Source organism: Bidens hawaiensis, unplaced genomic scaffold (assembly GCF_021521415.1).
Source record: "Bidens hawaiensis isolate Kalapana, Puna unplaced genomic scaffold, B.hawaiensis_p1.1 tig00050539_1, whole genome shotgun sequence".
Taxonomy (NCBI): Eukaryota; Viridiplantae; Streptophyta; class Magnoliopsida; order Asterales; family Asteraceae; genus Bidens; species Bidens hawaiensis.
Genome location: NW_027499044.1, coordinates 1,370 through 17,005, shown reverse-complemented (window position 1 = coordinate 17,005; position 15,636 = coordinate 1,370). Strand labels below are relative to the sequence as shown.

The 15,636-nt window shown below is 34.7% G+C and overlaps 1 protein-coding gene across 1 annotated transcript; it reads left to right on the top strand.

Annotated features, from left to right (window-relative positions):
• The first annotated feature begins 6,059 nt into the window (after positions 1–6,059).
• On the top strand, positions 6,060–10,540 carry LOC143598582 (auxin transporter-like protein 2). The gene is made up of 7 exons (XM_077076767.1): positions 6,060–6,294; positions 6,465–6,684; positions 6,773–6,958; positions 7,945–8,057; positions 8,616–8,897; positions 8,980–9,445; positions 10,289–10,540. Exons 2-7 carry the CDS (start codon positions 6,523–6,525, stop codon positions 10,493–10,495), a joined length of 1,416 nt encoding a protein of 471 aa, XP_076932882.1. The 5' UTR covers positions 6,060–6,294; positions 6,465–6,522; the 3' UTR covers positions 10,496–10,540.
• The last annotated feature ends 5,096 nt before the right edge of the window (positions 10,541–15,636 follow it).

The window sequence follows — 15,636 nt, the reverse complement described above, 5'->3', positions numbered from 1 at the left end:
TCCTAAAATAAGCATTTATGAAAACAAATTTTTAGTTTTAGGTACAATTTGTTAAAAATTCTAAAAATATGTATTATAAACTAGTTGTGACGAGTAGTTTGTAGAAATCAATTAGACTTGGCACGTGTCCTTAAACTAAACATCACGAGCACGTTCACTAATCATTTACTCGTCACGACTAAATAAGTTCCATGCCTCGTAATCAACGCCCACGAGTAATTCCTAAGTCATTTAGTCGCGACAAGTAGATTATAAGGTTAAACTGGTCGCGACGAGTTAACTACTAATAAACTACTCGTGTAGGGAATGTAAACTGGGTAAACTAGTCATCGCGACTAAAGGACTTATAAATTACTCGTGGGCGTTGATTACGAGGCATGAAACTTATTTAGTCGTGATGAGTAAATGATTAGTGAACGTGCTCGTTGTGGTTAATTTAAGGATAATCGGCAAGTTTTAATTGGTTCTACAAACTACTTATCATGACTAGTTTATAATATTTATTTCTGAAATTTTTACAAATACCTAAAACTAGAAATTTGTTTTCATAAATGTAACTAGAAATTTGTTTTTATAAATTTTTATTTTAGGAATTTTCTCTTTTATGTTACGTAGTAGTGGTGGTGGGAGTCAATAGTCAAAGAGACAAAGTGGGGGGAGTATGAAATTATGGAAAAGCTGAGCAAAATTTGGTGGCAAGTGAGATGGAGGCCCCCTCACACACACCAAACAACATCACTTGTATCATCACACCTTAAATCACATTCATTGTCTTAAAACACATTTCAAAATCTTTATCCCCTTATATTCAATAGTATTGGATACTACTTAAATAGCAAATAAAAAAAGTTATTGATATATAAATAAATAATAATGAAGTTTTTGTCTTTCTCACAAATAATAATGATAACTTTATAAATTCATATTTTTAACTATTTTTTTTCAAAGATAGCTCAAAAAAACTCGAAGCCTCGCCATTTTGACCAGGAGATTCCATCAAATCTTCTAATACCTTTAGGGCAAGGGTAAATGCCCGTTGGTAAATATCAATAAATTTATTAATGTATAGTGGTTTAACTAAAAGTTGAAAAACACTCGGTCACACAGAAATAAGAGCTCTCACTAACTTTTTGTAAAAACACGCGTAATGCTTTAAATAACTAAACAATATTATTTAATCGTTATTTTAATAAAAAAAGTGTGAAAAACGATTTGATTGGTTAAGAAAAGATCATGGCCCCTCAGGCCGCAACCAAACCCTCACGGCCGCCAATAGAAAAACACACTCACCCTTTTGGTGTTACTTTAACGTAATAAAAGGAGAGGTGGAGTGAGACGTTAGCCGAATTCACTCATCTAATAGGGTAAACAATAAAAACAGCTATAAAGAAGAACATTAAAAATGATAGTTGGTAACTTGCTAAATTTGACCAAACAAGTATTGATACACATGAAATATCAATGTAGGTAGTCATAAATACAAAGTATCTCACATATTAAAAACCCTGTGGCCTAGATTTATGAACATCTACTCTATGTAAATTTAATAGCATGCTAATGCTTAGCATTTGCCATTTGCAGAGAATTTATTAAACCATCTTCATTCCGCTGAAAATATAATTTTAATGGGTAAGGTACTAAACATATTAGATCTAAAAGTAAATATTTAACATTAATATTCAAATAGGTGTATGATATATTTCATAATCCATTTTACCTTAATTCATAGCATAACATTATATGCATTTTAATTTTTAAGCGGTTGGAGGTTCATGTCTTGCATATTTTTTTAAAGAAAGTTCTTATTTATTTTATTATCATTTATGGTGCACGAGGTGCCTTTGTGTAAGTCATTGGGTTCATTCGGGTAAAGTCAGGAACACCGCCACAAACAATTCAGGTTTGGCTTCAATTTGTGTTCATGAACCCCATGTTTTACCTACGGTATTGATTAGTTTGTGTTGAAAAGTATGTTCGGGACATCCCAATCGTTTTGGTTACTTTGAGGTAAAAATGAGATAGTATTATTACATTGTTGGTTAATGTTTAGGTAGTTTGAGTAAAAGTTAAGGGTCGGATTAGAGGCTTTTGTGCTCTTGTAATTTTCCATTGGCTTCAAATATTTATGTAGTTGGAAGGAATTAATTTCAATATATGAGGTTTTTTTCCCTTTTTTTCAATTAAGAGTTACATTTTATTAATGACGTGTTAATGTTTTAAAAACTTTTATTTATATTTTCAACACATGCAAAACTATGTTATTTAAGGGTTAAGAATGAAATAGAAATATCATAAAAGTTGGATATAGTGATTCATTTTGACTGAATATATATATATATATATATATATAGGGATAGGTTATTGTAAAAAGACAATGTTTTCTAGGAATGGTAAGAATAATTATGGGCTATTAGATTAGGGGATCCAAGGGTTGAGATTTAAAATTAACAAAAACCGACATGGTTTCCTAGAATTACTCTTTTACCATTATAACCGACATAGTTTCCTAGAATTATTCTTTTACCATAAATTTTGATGCCAAATGTCAAAAATATATTGGTTCTTACCATTCCTAGAAAACTCTTTATTCTTATTTGAACCCTTTTCTAATATATATATATATATAAACATGCAAACCTTTGGACTAAAATGAAAAAGAAAATTAAGTCTTTGGAGTAAAAGACAACTTTAGCCAAACCTTTGGATTTAATCTTTGTTTTTTTTAAAATAAAAAAAATTAATTTGCATATTTAACTAATCTGTATGACTGTATCTTTTGTTTGGTACCTATTGCAACGCACAAGTTTGGATGCAACAGAATACAAAAGACAATAGATTGAAACGTTTCGATACATCATACTACGAATATAATTTTTTTTTCTATCGCTTGCTACAACGAGTACACTAAAATCGAAAATCTTATTCCTGTTGCAGCGCGTGAGTTTGATCCAGCTAGATTTTCCTTAAAAGTCCTCTTTAATCATTTCACAAGTGAGTGATGCAAAACACTATGTAAAGAATCTTGCCGTGGTATTAAATGTGTTTCACAAGTTTTTTCTAAGGCTGAGGGGTGTGGGGCTTCAACGGGGGCGCTAGAGCCCTCCGTTCGCGCCCCCAGGCGCTAACACCACACCACCGTGGCGCTAGCGGGGGCGCTAACAAGGCGCTAGCGTGAAAAACAATGCAGGCGTGAGCCGGTTAGCGGGAGAAGAGAGAGGGCTGCACAACTTTTGATGGTTTTTTGACCGTTGGGAGCCGAACAAACAAAAAAAAAAAATATTTTTCCTATATAATTATACCCCATTTCACCCATTTTTATACCAAAACTTCAAACCTTCACCCAAAATCAATTCATCTTCTCGACTTTTTTTTAAAAAAAATGGCTGGAAATTGGTTCCCAAACCTTGATTCAGATTATCTTGACGATGATTTATGGTCGTCACCGCACCAACCGATGTTTTATTCGGAGCCGCAAGAATCATCCGGCTTTAAACCATCCAACACACAACCGTCTCCTAACTTTGTTGTTCCGGAGACACAAGAATCACACGGTGAAGCTACGGGACCAAAAAGACGCGTCCACCGGAAAAACAAGTTGCAACGGACGGTTCGGGACCGGCTTCGACTCCGAGGACGAAACGGAAAGCCACTCCGTGGTCATCGGATGAGAAGGAAGCCTTGTGTCGGGCTTGGATAGTCATTTCTGAGGATCGGCGTTGCAGTAATTGTTTTAACGTTTTTAAAAATGATTTTTAATAAAAAAGTTAAATAAAAAAGTTAAATGGAAATCTAATTTATTTAGTCATTTTGCAGCCGACTACCAAAAGAGCAAGATTTTTTGGACAAAGGTTAGGGAGACGTTCTACATGCTCGTTGGGAGTACAGAGCGGAACGCCGATATGATTTCGGGTCGGTGGTCCGAAATCAGAAAATTTGTCGGCTTGTTTACTAATCTTTTCAACAGGAACAGCGGTCGTATGAGACCAAGTGACAGTGATGATTTGGCGGTTTACAATTTCACGGTCGAATAGTGGAAGCAGGAGTGTTTGCGGAGGTATGGGATGGTGAAGACGTGGGACGATTTAAAGTTGTGGGAGAGGTTGAAAAGGTGTTCCAAGTGGGTTGAGCTGGTGGCGCCGGACTTTGATGCGGAAGTAAGGCCGAAACGGACTAAAACTAGTTCGTCTGGAGCGTATAGCACTTCAACCGGGTCGGATTGCCGCGTTGGATTCGACCTAAACATTGCGGAGGAGGAAACGTCTTCACCGCCGAGGAGGTGGCCATTAGGAAGGGACGCCAAGGGGAAAAAACCGGCTGAGGGGGAAGCCGTAAACATCGTCAATCTTGTTTAATCCCTCAATAAATTCAACAAAACCATGGAGGTGGTCTCTTATGACAAAAAGGAAAAAAGTCGAATGAGAGATTTGGACTTTCTTACTAGAGACTTCAGTAACCTAAATCCGGTCAATCAAATGCTAATGGAAAAGCAAAAGGAACGTATCCGAAAGAGGTTGATCGAAGAAGACCAAGCCGAAGAATAAGAAGAATGTTTTTTTTAGTACTTTAATTTTTATTTTATTTTTAGATATTAATGTGTTTTTTTATTAATGTGTGTTTTTTTTAATAATTTATGAGTTTTTTTAATAATACGTTGTTTGAATATATTTATAAAAAAATAAAAAAAAAATTCACTGGAGCCCCTGCTGGGAGTCCCTCCACACCAGGGCCAGGGGCTCCAACACCCCCCTTATCCAGTTTCTCTCTCTGCCACACATCATAATATTATTGGTTGGGGCCCCCATTAAAGCCCCCCACACCCCTCAGCCTAATCATTTGACAAAGTATATTTTTTCCTCCAAAGTGTCTTTAATCATTTCATGTAATGTACTTCATAGGTACGTAAAGAATCTTGTCATACCCATAATTTACACTCTTTTTTTCAATAATCAAATTAACCCAACAGTTTATAATCGAACCTGACCTGCCATTAAAATATAGAAACCTCGGTTATTGGTTTCATTTTAACCTGTAACTGAACCGAGTAGACTCATGTTCCCTGTACATAAGATGTCACTCTTTCTACAAATTATATGTACCAAAAACTATTTATTATACAAGCAGAGAAATGTTAAAATACAAAGGAAGACAAAAATGAGAAGTGTGAGAAGGATTTGAGGCCACACATAAAACCTCTCAAAAATTTCCAAAAAATTAATAAAAAAATTCATAACTCAAAATATAAATAAAAAACAAAAAAATAAAAAAAAATTGTTTTCCTTGTCATTCCCGTTCAACAAAAAAAAAACCCGAAAAGACACAATGTAGAGACAAAAGACACAGTGACGAAAATGAACAAAAGACACAATTATAACTAATAAAAGATACAATAGATCGCAAAATATAACACAATGCTGGACAAAATATAACACAATGTTGAGTAATAAAACACAATATCAAGAAAAAAAGACACAATGTTAAGGAAAAAAGACACAATCAATGACGAAAATAAAAACAAAACTCAATGATAAACAAAAAAACACAATGATTTTTTCTATCAACATTGTGTTTTTTTTAAGAACGAGGAAGACGGTGGAAATATTTTTGTGTTTTTTCTTTTTTTATTAAATTTTGAGTTATGGTTTTTTATTTATTTATTTTTTAATTTTTTTGAAGGGTTTTTTTTGTCTATAAACTCTTTTCATACTTCTTATTTTGTCTAATTTTGTAGAAAAACTTGACCCCAATACAAGTATATGATGCATTTTATTCAACTACATTTAAGTAAAATCTATGATTCTTTTCCAAAAAAAAATTAAAAAACAAAAAGTACATATTAGTATATTACACAATTAAGTAACTTTAATCATTAGAAATAATTAACTTAACATATTTTAATAAAACAAATAAATGATTGGTAACGTGTAAAACAAAGACTAAAATTAAACTTTTGCAAGAAAAGAGAAAAAAGAATGTAAGCTTTTATTTAAATTTTTGTTAGACAAATAGACTGTAAGTAGAACTTATGTAACGTCTATATCATTTACACCAAAAAAGAAGTAAAAAAGAAAAGATTTTGTACACTAACATTAACAACTGTACAAGATTCTGTCTGTAACATTAAGCAGCCATAATAATAATAATAACAGGAAATTTTACAGACAAAGAAACACTAAATCAGTAGCAAAAAGCCTTCATATTTTTCTCTTTAAAGCTTCATCAAATTCTCTTCTTTGTTCAACAAATCCCAATAATTCTAGTGAGAGAAAGTGACCAAGAATCATATTTCTTTACCTGGTATGTCTTTTTCATGATTAAATTCATCAAGTTTATTAATCTTTTTTGAATTTCTGAGACACCCATTTGATTATTTCTCTTCTAGTGCAAAAAAAAAAAATCATTTTTTAAAGATTTTGTTGGTTTCTTGGATTGGTTTATATAAAGGTGGAACCTTTTTGTGTTTTCAGGTTGAGATATTGTTTATAAATTAAGGGGTTTTGGTGAAAGTTAAAAAAGAGAGCAAAAATGGTTCCAAACAAGCAAACTGATCAAGAAGCAATAGTTGCAAATGAGCAAGAAAATGGTGAAGAAGAGGCAGGGGTAGATCAGTCAATGTCTGGTTTCAAGAGCTTTCTTTGGCATGGGGGTTCTGCTTATGATGCTTGGTTTAGTTGTGCTTCGAACCAGGTAAATGACCAAAATACCCTTTTGAGTTTGTACTTTGTTTATGCTAAAAATTGAATCTTTTTTGGTTTCTTGATTTGGGTTTGATCAGGTGGCTCAAGTGTTGTTAACTTTGCCATACTCTTTCTCTCAATTGGGCATGCTTTCAGGAGTCGTATTACAAGTGTTTTATGGGATTCTTGGAAGTTGGACTGCTTATCTTATAAGTGTTCTTTATGTGGAGTATAGAGCCAGAAAGGAGAAAGAGAATGTCAGCTTCAAGAACCATGTGATTCAGGTTAAAAATCCAATCTTTTTTATGTTAAATATTTATTTACATCACTAAAAAAGATTAGTTTTTGATTATGCATGTTGTCTTACATCAAGAAAAATTGGATCTTTTATTTTTCTTGTTTTGATTGATATTTACGTAAGTCACTTGCTTCCACTTGAGAACACAAAGTTCTTTTGTGTGATGCAAATATACAATATGAAAATATCCATCAGTTTTCATAAGATGTTGTACCATGTGCTTTTACACTTGTACTTTAGTTCTAGACAAATGCAAAACTAAAACATCATTTGATGTATTTTCCTATGAAATATACATGCCATACATATATACTTACTCAAAATCCAATCTTTATTAAGTTTGATAATTGCATCACTAAAAAAGATTAGTTTTTGATTATTAATATTGTCTTTTACATCAAGAAAAATTGAATCTTTTTTGTTTCTTGTTTTGATCAATATTTACATGTTTTCATGACATGTTGTATCGTGTGCTTAATTACTTGTACCTTACATGATGCATTTTTCTATGGCGTATGCTTGCTATACATTATTCAAAATCCAATCTTGTTTAAGTTTAATATTTGCATCACGAAAAAAGCTTTGCTGTCGGTGGGATTTTACTGGGCATGATTGATTGATTGATTGATTTGCATCACGAAAAAAGATTAGTTTTTGATTATTAATATTGTCTTACATCAAGAAAAATTGAATCTTTTTTGTTTCTTGTTTGGTCAATATCTACATAAGTCACTTGCTTCCAGTTGAGAACACAAACTTTGTTCTTTTGTGTGATGCAATACCAAATCCATGAGTTTCCATGACATATTGTACCATGTGCTTAAACACTTGTACTTTAGTTCTAGACAAATGCATTAAACTAGAACATCATTTGATACATGTGATCCATGCTCCTATATGCCCTACATGATGGATGCATTTTGCTGTGACATATGCATGCCATCCATACTTATTCACACTACTTTGATGCAGTGGTTTGAAGTGCTAGATGGGCTTTTGGGCCCACATTGGAAAGCTGTGGGGTTAGCCTTCAACTGCACCTTCCTTCTATTTGGCTCAGTCATACAACTCATAGCTTGTGCAAGGTTATATCACAACCTTATATTATTAACGAGTAAACTGCAGTTTTCGTCCATCTGCGGTTTAGTCCAATAGTTTAAAATCTGCGATTTTCGTCTCTGTTGTTTCATTTCACTTGCAATTAAACCCGACCCCACTAACCCCGTTAAGTGTGGTTGTTAAATCCACCGGCGTGCCCCTCACGTGAGGGGCAGTTTTGTCCTTTTTCTCCCCAACCCTAATTCGCAAGCCCCCTCGCGTGAGGGGCTGAGGTGTATTTGGGGAAAAAAGGACAAAATTTCCCCTTACGTGAGGGGCACGCTGATAGGTTTAACGATCAGATTTAACGGGTTAATGGGGTCAGGTTTTAATTGCAAGTGAAATGAAACCACAGGGACGAAAATCGCAAATTTGAAACTATTTGACTAAAAACGCAAATTTTGACAAATCATAGGGATGAAAACAACAGTTTACTCTTTATTAACCATCATACAAATTATTATACAAAACATTGTTACATTAGTCATTTAGTCACAAACTAATGTTATTAACTTATTATACATTGTGTGACATATTCTATGCAGCAACATATACTACATAAATGATCATTTGGACAAGAGGACATGGACATATATATTTGGAGCATGTTGTGCTACAACCGTCTTCATACCCTCGTTCCACAACTACCGAATTTGGTCATTTCTCGGCCTCGGTATGACCACTTACACTGCTTGGTACCTAGCCATTGCAGCCTTGGTCCACGGCCAGGTAGAAGGCGTGGTTCACTCGGGTCCCAAAAGGCTCGTGTTGTACTTCACTGGAGCCACAAACATACTCTACACTTTCGGTGGACACGCAGTCACAGTGTTAGTAAATAAATCACTCCCTAAATGTATTAATCATAATCTTTTATTACAAATATTGATTTGATTTACATGTTTAATGTAGCGAAATTATGCACGCGATGTGGAAGCCGAGGAAGTTTAAGTACATATATCTATTCGCTACATTATACGTATTCACATTAACACTCCCATCAGCAGCTGCAATGTATTGGGCCTTTGGTGACCAGCTTTTAACCCATTCAAACGCGTTTTCCCTTTTACCACGAACCCGTTTTCGTGATACAGCGGTTATCCTTATGTTAATCCATCAGTTCATAACATTTGGGTTCGCGTGTACTCCTTTGTACTTTGTGTGGGAGAAAGTTGTGGGGATGCATGATACGAAAAGCATATGTTTACGCGCATTGGCTAGGCTTCCGGTCGTGATACCAATTTGGTTCCTAGCCATTATTTTCCCCTTTTTTGGGCCGATTAACTCGGCTGTTGGCGCTCTGTTGGTTAGCTTCACGGTTTACATCATCCCGGCTGTAGCACATATGCTCACCTACCGAAAGGCGTCTGCCCGCCAGGTAATTAAAGATTTAGATTATTATCATAATAATATTTTTTTCGTGACCATAATAAGTAACCCATTAAATATCTATGGACACATATTACACGAGTTATGTTATCTATAATCGACTAATAGCCCAGAGGGTATTCAAGCGTAATATTATTCTCCGTATATATAAAAATCCCTTGAAACCGTAGTTTATACACAATCAATAATCAATACAATACAACTTCTCGGTTTAATTATACATCAAGAGTTTAAATTTAAAAAAAGTACAAATCTTGGTTATTAAAGATTTATGGGCTGTTTGGTAGCCTCTTAACAGTAGGTCATTAAGAGGCTATCTCTTAATGGTTCATAGCCTCTTAGTGGTTAAGAGGTAGCATCTTAACCATTAAGAGGCTATGAGCGGCTATGAGCCGTTAAGAGGTAGCCTCTTAATGACTGTTAAGAGGCTACCAAAAAGCCCCTTAGATTATTATCGTAATAATTTTTTTTCATGACCATAAATCCATAATAAGCAACCCATTAACTATCCATGGACACATATTAAACGGGTTATATTATCTGTACTACACTAGTGGATATTCAAGTGTAATATTATTCTCGATATATGTAGAAATCCCTTGAAATCTTAGTTTATACACAATCAATACAATATTATACACCAAAAATTTAAATTTAAAAAAAAAGTACAAAGTTTGGTGATATTTCAGTATCATTGATTTACAAATTACAGGCCTAGATGCATCTATCAGTCACAATAACTCTTTGCTATTATTGCACTCTAGTTTTAACATTTAGCTGGCTAACTGACCCACTCACCTAACCTTAACATTGCCAAATTTGTTGCGTGCAGAACGCGGCAGAGAAGCCACCATTCTTTCTACCGAGCTGGACGGCTATGTACATAGTCAACATGTTCATTGTGGTATGGGTCTTTGTGGTTGGGTTTGGGTTCGGTGGGTGGGCTAGTATGACAAACTTCATCAAACAAGTTGACACGTTCGGTCTGTTTGCCAAGTGTTACCAATGCAAGCCTCCAGCATCGTTACCCGGCTCATAATCATTGAGTTTGATGTTTTTGGTTAATTGGTTGTTTTTCTTTGGTTTTAGTTTAATTGGTTGTTTTTCTTTGGTTTTAGTCTAGTGGTAATATATGAAGATGTTGTAGTGTGTAAAATGGTTGGTGATGCATTTAGTCTTGGTTGGAATATAACATAGGTTTGATTTTAATTTGTTGTTTATGACATTTTTAAGAATATATCCACAAGTTTTTAATATTTTCATTGGTTAGTGTGTTTAATATGTCAAAATTGTTTGGATGTAAAAGCAAAAAAATGAAAAATAAAAGATTCGTCCATAATACGTCGTTGATTAATGATGGACACCCTAATCACAAACTGTCAAAAGACACCTGACACTGATAAGTTGATTACTGACGGACACCCTAATCACAAACTGTCAACGGACACCTGGCACTGATAAGTTTGGATGCTGCTGTCTTTAGGATAAGATTTCAGATAAGATTCTCGTATACAGTTTTACATTTCAGATAAGCTTTGTGTTAGTGAGTGAGTTATTTTTTTCTTGGCTCATTAGCCTCTTAAATCACCAAAGCGTTTTGGGCTTAATGCTAGTGGATGAGAGAAGAGTTCCATAGTTAAACGTGCTCATGTGGGAGTAGTAGGATGTGTGACATCCTGGGAAGTCTCCACCTCGACAACCAAAAACAAGTTCGTGAATTCTTCGTGGGCAAAGCGGACAATATTGGTGATACAAGGGGCGGATGCTAGTGATATCAGAGCCAACCTTGTGCCGTTCGAGATGGTGGGGCAAACCTCATCAGAGTCGTTGAGTCGCCGTGGGTGTCGTGAGGTACACCTTAGGCAAATCCCATATCCTGGATGGGATGATGGGGCAAACCTCATCGAGAACGATGAGTCCATAGGGGGGAGGGGTGTTTGTAACATCATAGGCGAATTCCACATCGGCCGTGAACAAGAGAGATCCTTGGTATGTAAATAAATATTCAGCCTCTTAAATCACCAACGCGTTTTGGACTTAATGCTAGTGGACGAGACTCGAGAGGAGACCTCCAAAGTTACGTGTACTCAGATGGGAGTAGTAGCAGGATGGATGGCCTCCTAGGAAGTCTTCATTTCGGCAACCAAAAGCAAATCCATGAACTATTTATGAGCAAAACGGACAATATTGATGATACGAGAGGCTGGATGTTACAAATTAATAGGATTTCTTTTACAACAACATAAAACATTAAGATGGAAACCCATAGCTGGACAAAAACAAAGTAACAAAACAACAACAAACAAAACAAGAAACAAATGCTGGAAACAGAACAAAACCAAAGAGGCAAAGACCTCCAAACCCTAATACAGACAACAGGACTAAACTGGTCTAAAAACATTGAAACTAAAGACACCACCACATGTCCCAAATAATAGGTATATACCGTTAGGTAATAAATAATAGAGGCGGGTCAATTCTAATAATAGCATAGTCTGAGGGTTATAGGTATTATTAGTCATTTGTATCGATTGTACTTATAAATAGTTAAACAACCGGTCGATGAATGAGAAGGATGGCTAATGATTTTGAAATTCTTATTCTGTGATTTGTTCTTATTCTTTATCTTTAGCTTGATTACCGTTTTTGTATCTAATATTTACGGTGTTTAGTTTATATTAATTCTAGGAAAAAAACTGAATGATGAATGAAACAGTTTTTTTAACTGTCGTGTAATATTAATTTTTTTTATTAATATTGTCATTCAACATATATGTTAATAAACAAAATATTAAATTATTAGATGTCCTATAATAATTATTATTATTTCGTTTTTTTCTAATGATTTATATAATGAAAAATCAAGATCAAACATTAATCCAATAATAACTTAGAAAAAGCTTCTATGACAGTTTCTTTTTGATTGATTTTACATGCTTAGTATATGAAAGGTGAAAGTAAACATTTTACCTGGTCATATGATTAGTTAATTCTGCAACATTTTCTTTGCTTTGGCCCCAAGAGATTGCTGTGTGTCACATGTAACATAGTGTTGTTGCTAGTCGTTTTTATTGTGGATTACACTGTCACAAAGCATGCTTTTTTTGCCACTAGGGTAATGCTAGTCCTGAGATCATAATTAGGTGTGGACATAAACTTTGAATACCCGAATATCTTGACGGTTCAGCTGTTTGAACCGTCTTTTTAAAATTTTTAAAGTCGTAAGGTTTTATTAAAAACCTTTCATCAATAAAAACTAGTGACATGATCAACAGACGCCATTCAGTTCGAGTTTCTTATAGAATGAATAACACGAAAATTTTGAATGAACACTATCTTTATCAACGAATGATTCCCCATTGTATTTTTTGAAGAAAATTTTTTTGAAACAATTGCTCGTGAAAGGTTTACTAAATAGTTTTTTTTTTCACTAAACTCTAACTAAATAAAAAGTTTATTGTTAAAGTCTAACTAATCAAACCATTACTTTTATTTCCAATTTAAAGAAGCCCAATTATTATTATTATTATTATTATTTATAAAATAAGCCCAAATTATTTTTTACCAATTAACAAAGCCCATTTTGTTATTTCCCCAATAACCTAATCCCTCAATCGTTTAACCTGAATGTTAAACAAAAAAAAGTCGATTGGCTTATCGAAACCATGCGACTTTTGTTTTTCATCATTTTCTAATGACAATATACTTTTACTAAGACATTGTCTTTTATTATGTGAGCCAACCCAAATTAAAACATCTAACGCCATGTTGTTAGAAATTCAAGCATTAAAAAATACCGATACTATAGAAAAAATATCTTACAAGAATTTATTAACACTATAACTTACATGATCATGAATTATGGTGACAACATTTCCTAAGACAGGCTACAATGGGCGTGTAAACTTGTTAACCGGCAAGCATGAGTGGGTTCTGGTCGTCCACCCAGTTACGCAATAATATTAGTGTTGAATAGTAATATAAAAAAAATTTAATTTGTTGATGATTTATGTCACCTTTATTTTATCTGATGTTGTTAAGTCTGTCCTGGTAATGGGGATGATAATATCAGGTTTAGTCGGCCATTAGTAACAAAAAGTTTTAACTTGTCATTTTATGTTCCATCTTTTGAGCTTAACATTAGTTTTGTGTTAACCATAAGTAACACATTAACGATTTATAACTTTTTTTTTCTAAAGAGGCCAAACTGTTTCGCGGGTCGGCCCGGCCTGTTTTGATTTGAACTAAAGATGACTTGTTTCAACTTTCAACGGAGTAAGGGGTATGAGTGATGCGGTTCAGTACGGTTTTGGGCTAAAACCAAACCAAAAGCCGAAATTTTGGTTTAAGGGTTTTTGAAACTGTTCGGTTTCGGATTTTCGGTTTTCATTTTGGTTTCGGTTTTTGCCATTTGCACTTGAAAATTTTAGTCGAAGAAAATTAATTTAGGTATAATAATTTTATTAACTATTAACCAAATGACTATTAGGCCAAAAATATTTGAGTTACATATTTGGTAAATTCTTGTAAATTACTTAGAATAAAAAATAAAACATTAAATATCTTGAAATTCGGTTCAGTTTTTTTCGTCTTTTATTACATGCAAAATCAAAACAGAACCATAAGTTGGGTTTTTTTTTACAAAAACATACAACCAAACCGTCGGTTTTTGTTTCGGTTCGGTTTTTCAATTTTTTCAATTTCAGATCCGTTTTTTCGGTTCCTTGCCACCCCTAGATACTATAACACGAAAACTTAAACTGCCAAATACTTGGAGCATTTCACAATCACATGAAGATGTGAAATATGGTAAACTACAAACTTTGGTGTGATTCCATTATCATTTACTCTTTTAATACTTAGCTGCCTAACAGAAGTCTCATTTTAAAAATACCAAATTTGTTGCTTGTGGAATACGGCAGACAAGCCGTCCTGCGACTGCTATAGGCGGCGGTTATAATTCATTGTTCAAATAATGGGTTAATTTGGGCAAAACTGAATTGTATTGAGGAATTGAGAATTTAGTCGACAGGTGAAGGAGGTAACTATTATAAAACTTCGTAACTTAAAAATTGTCAAAATGGATTAGCACCTCGAATGACGCTCCACCACCGTCGTTGCTGCCAACGCCACCATCACGCTCCACCACCTACTTGTCTCCGCCCCCCTGTTTTTCGTCCAAGAATTTTTATACATGGTGTACATTTACATGTTTACGGCCAAAATTTTGAGCACCCCCCCACCCCTTCGTCCAAGCTTCGCCACTGAGGGCGGCGTCAGTTGGATAGGCACACTTGTGTATGCATTTGGCAGAGTACGAGCGGTGGGTCAAGGTGATCAGACAGGGTTCAATAATTGGATTTGCACACAGATGAGTCAGCTAACAAATAGGAACAAGGAGCATGAATAGGTGATAAAACTGACAACTTTGATGACATTGACAGTCGGGTTCAAATGTCACCAGTTTAACCCGTTTCATTAAACAGGTCAACCCACCAACCCAGTTATGACTCGTAATCGTTTAGCTCGTTTTTACAACCTACATATCCGATTATAATGTTTACAGCTTGATTATTACCCACTTTCTCATTTGACATGTTTAGATAAATGTGTTAACTGGTTCGTGTTACACGATTTTAAGTGTGGAAGACTAGCTTTGATGGTTTTGACAAGCCTTAAACAACAAGCCTAAGCTCCACTCAAGCTTAGGGCTGTTCAAAAAACTCGCAGCTCGGGCTTGTGGTTCGCTCAATAAAAGTTCAAACAAAACTAGCTAAAAAAACTTGATTTGCAACAACACAAGCTAAGCCAGTTCATTTTATGACCGAACCAAACTCGACCCAAGCTCTGCTCGTTGGCCCGGTCTTAGGCTCGTTTAACTTCAAAATCGAGCTTGACCTAGCCGAGCTGCCTCGTATAATTTCGAGCTCAAACCCACCCTGGCTCGACTCGTGTTTGACTCATGAACAGCCCAGCCCTACTTAAGCTCACGTAGTATCTTAAACGAGTTAAAAACACATGCGGCTCGTTAATGCTCGATTTTCTCATACAAGACTCAATCTCGGGCTCAATACCCAAATAACACAAGAAGCTTATTAGTTCTCAATAAAATGTTAATTAATACATGTAAATCCATATCAATAAATGCAAATTAATTAACATAACCAAGACCACACATCA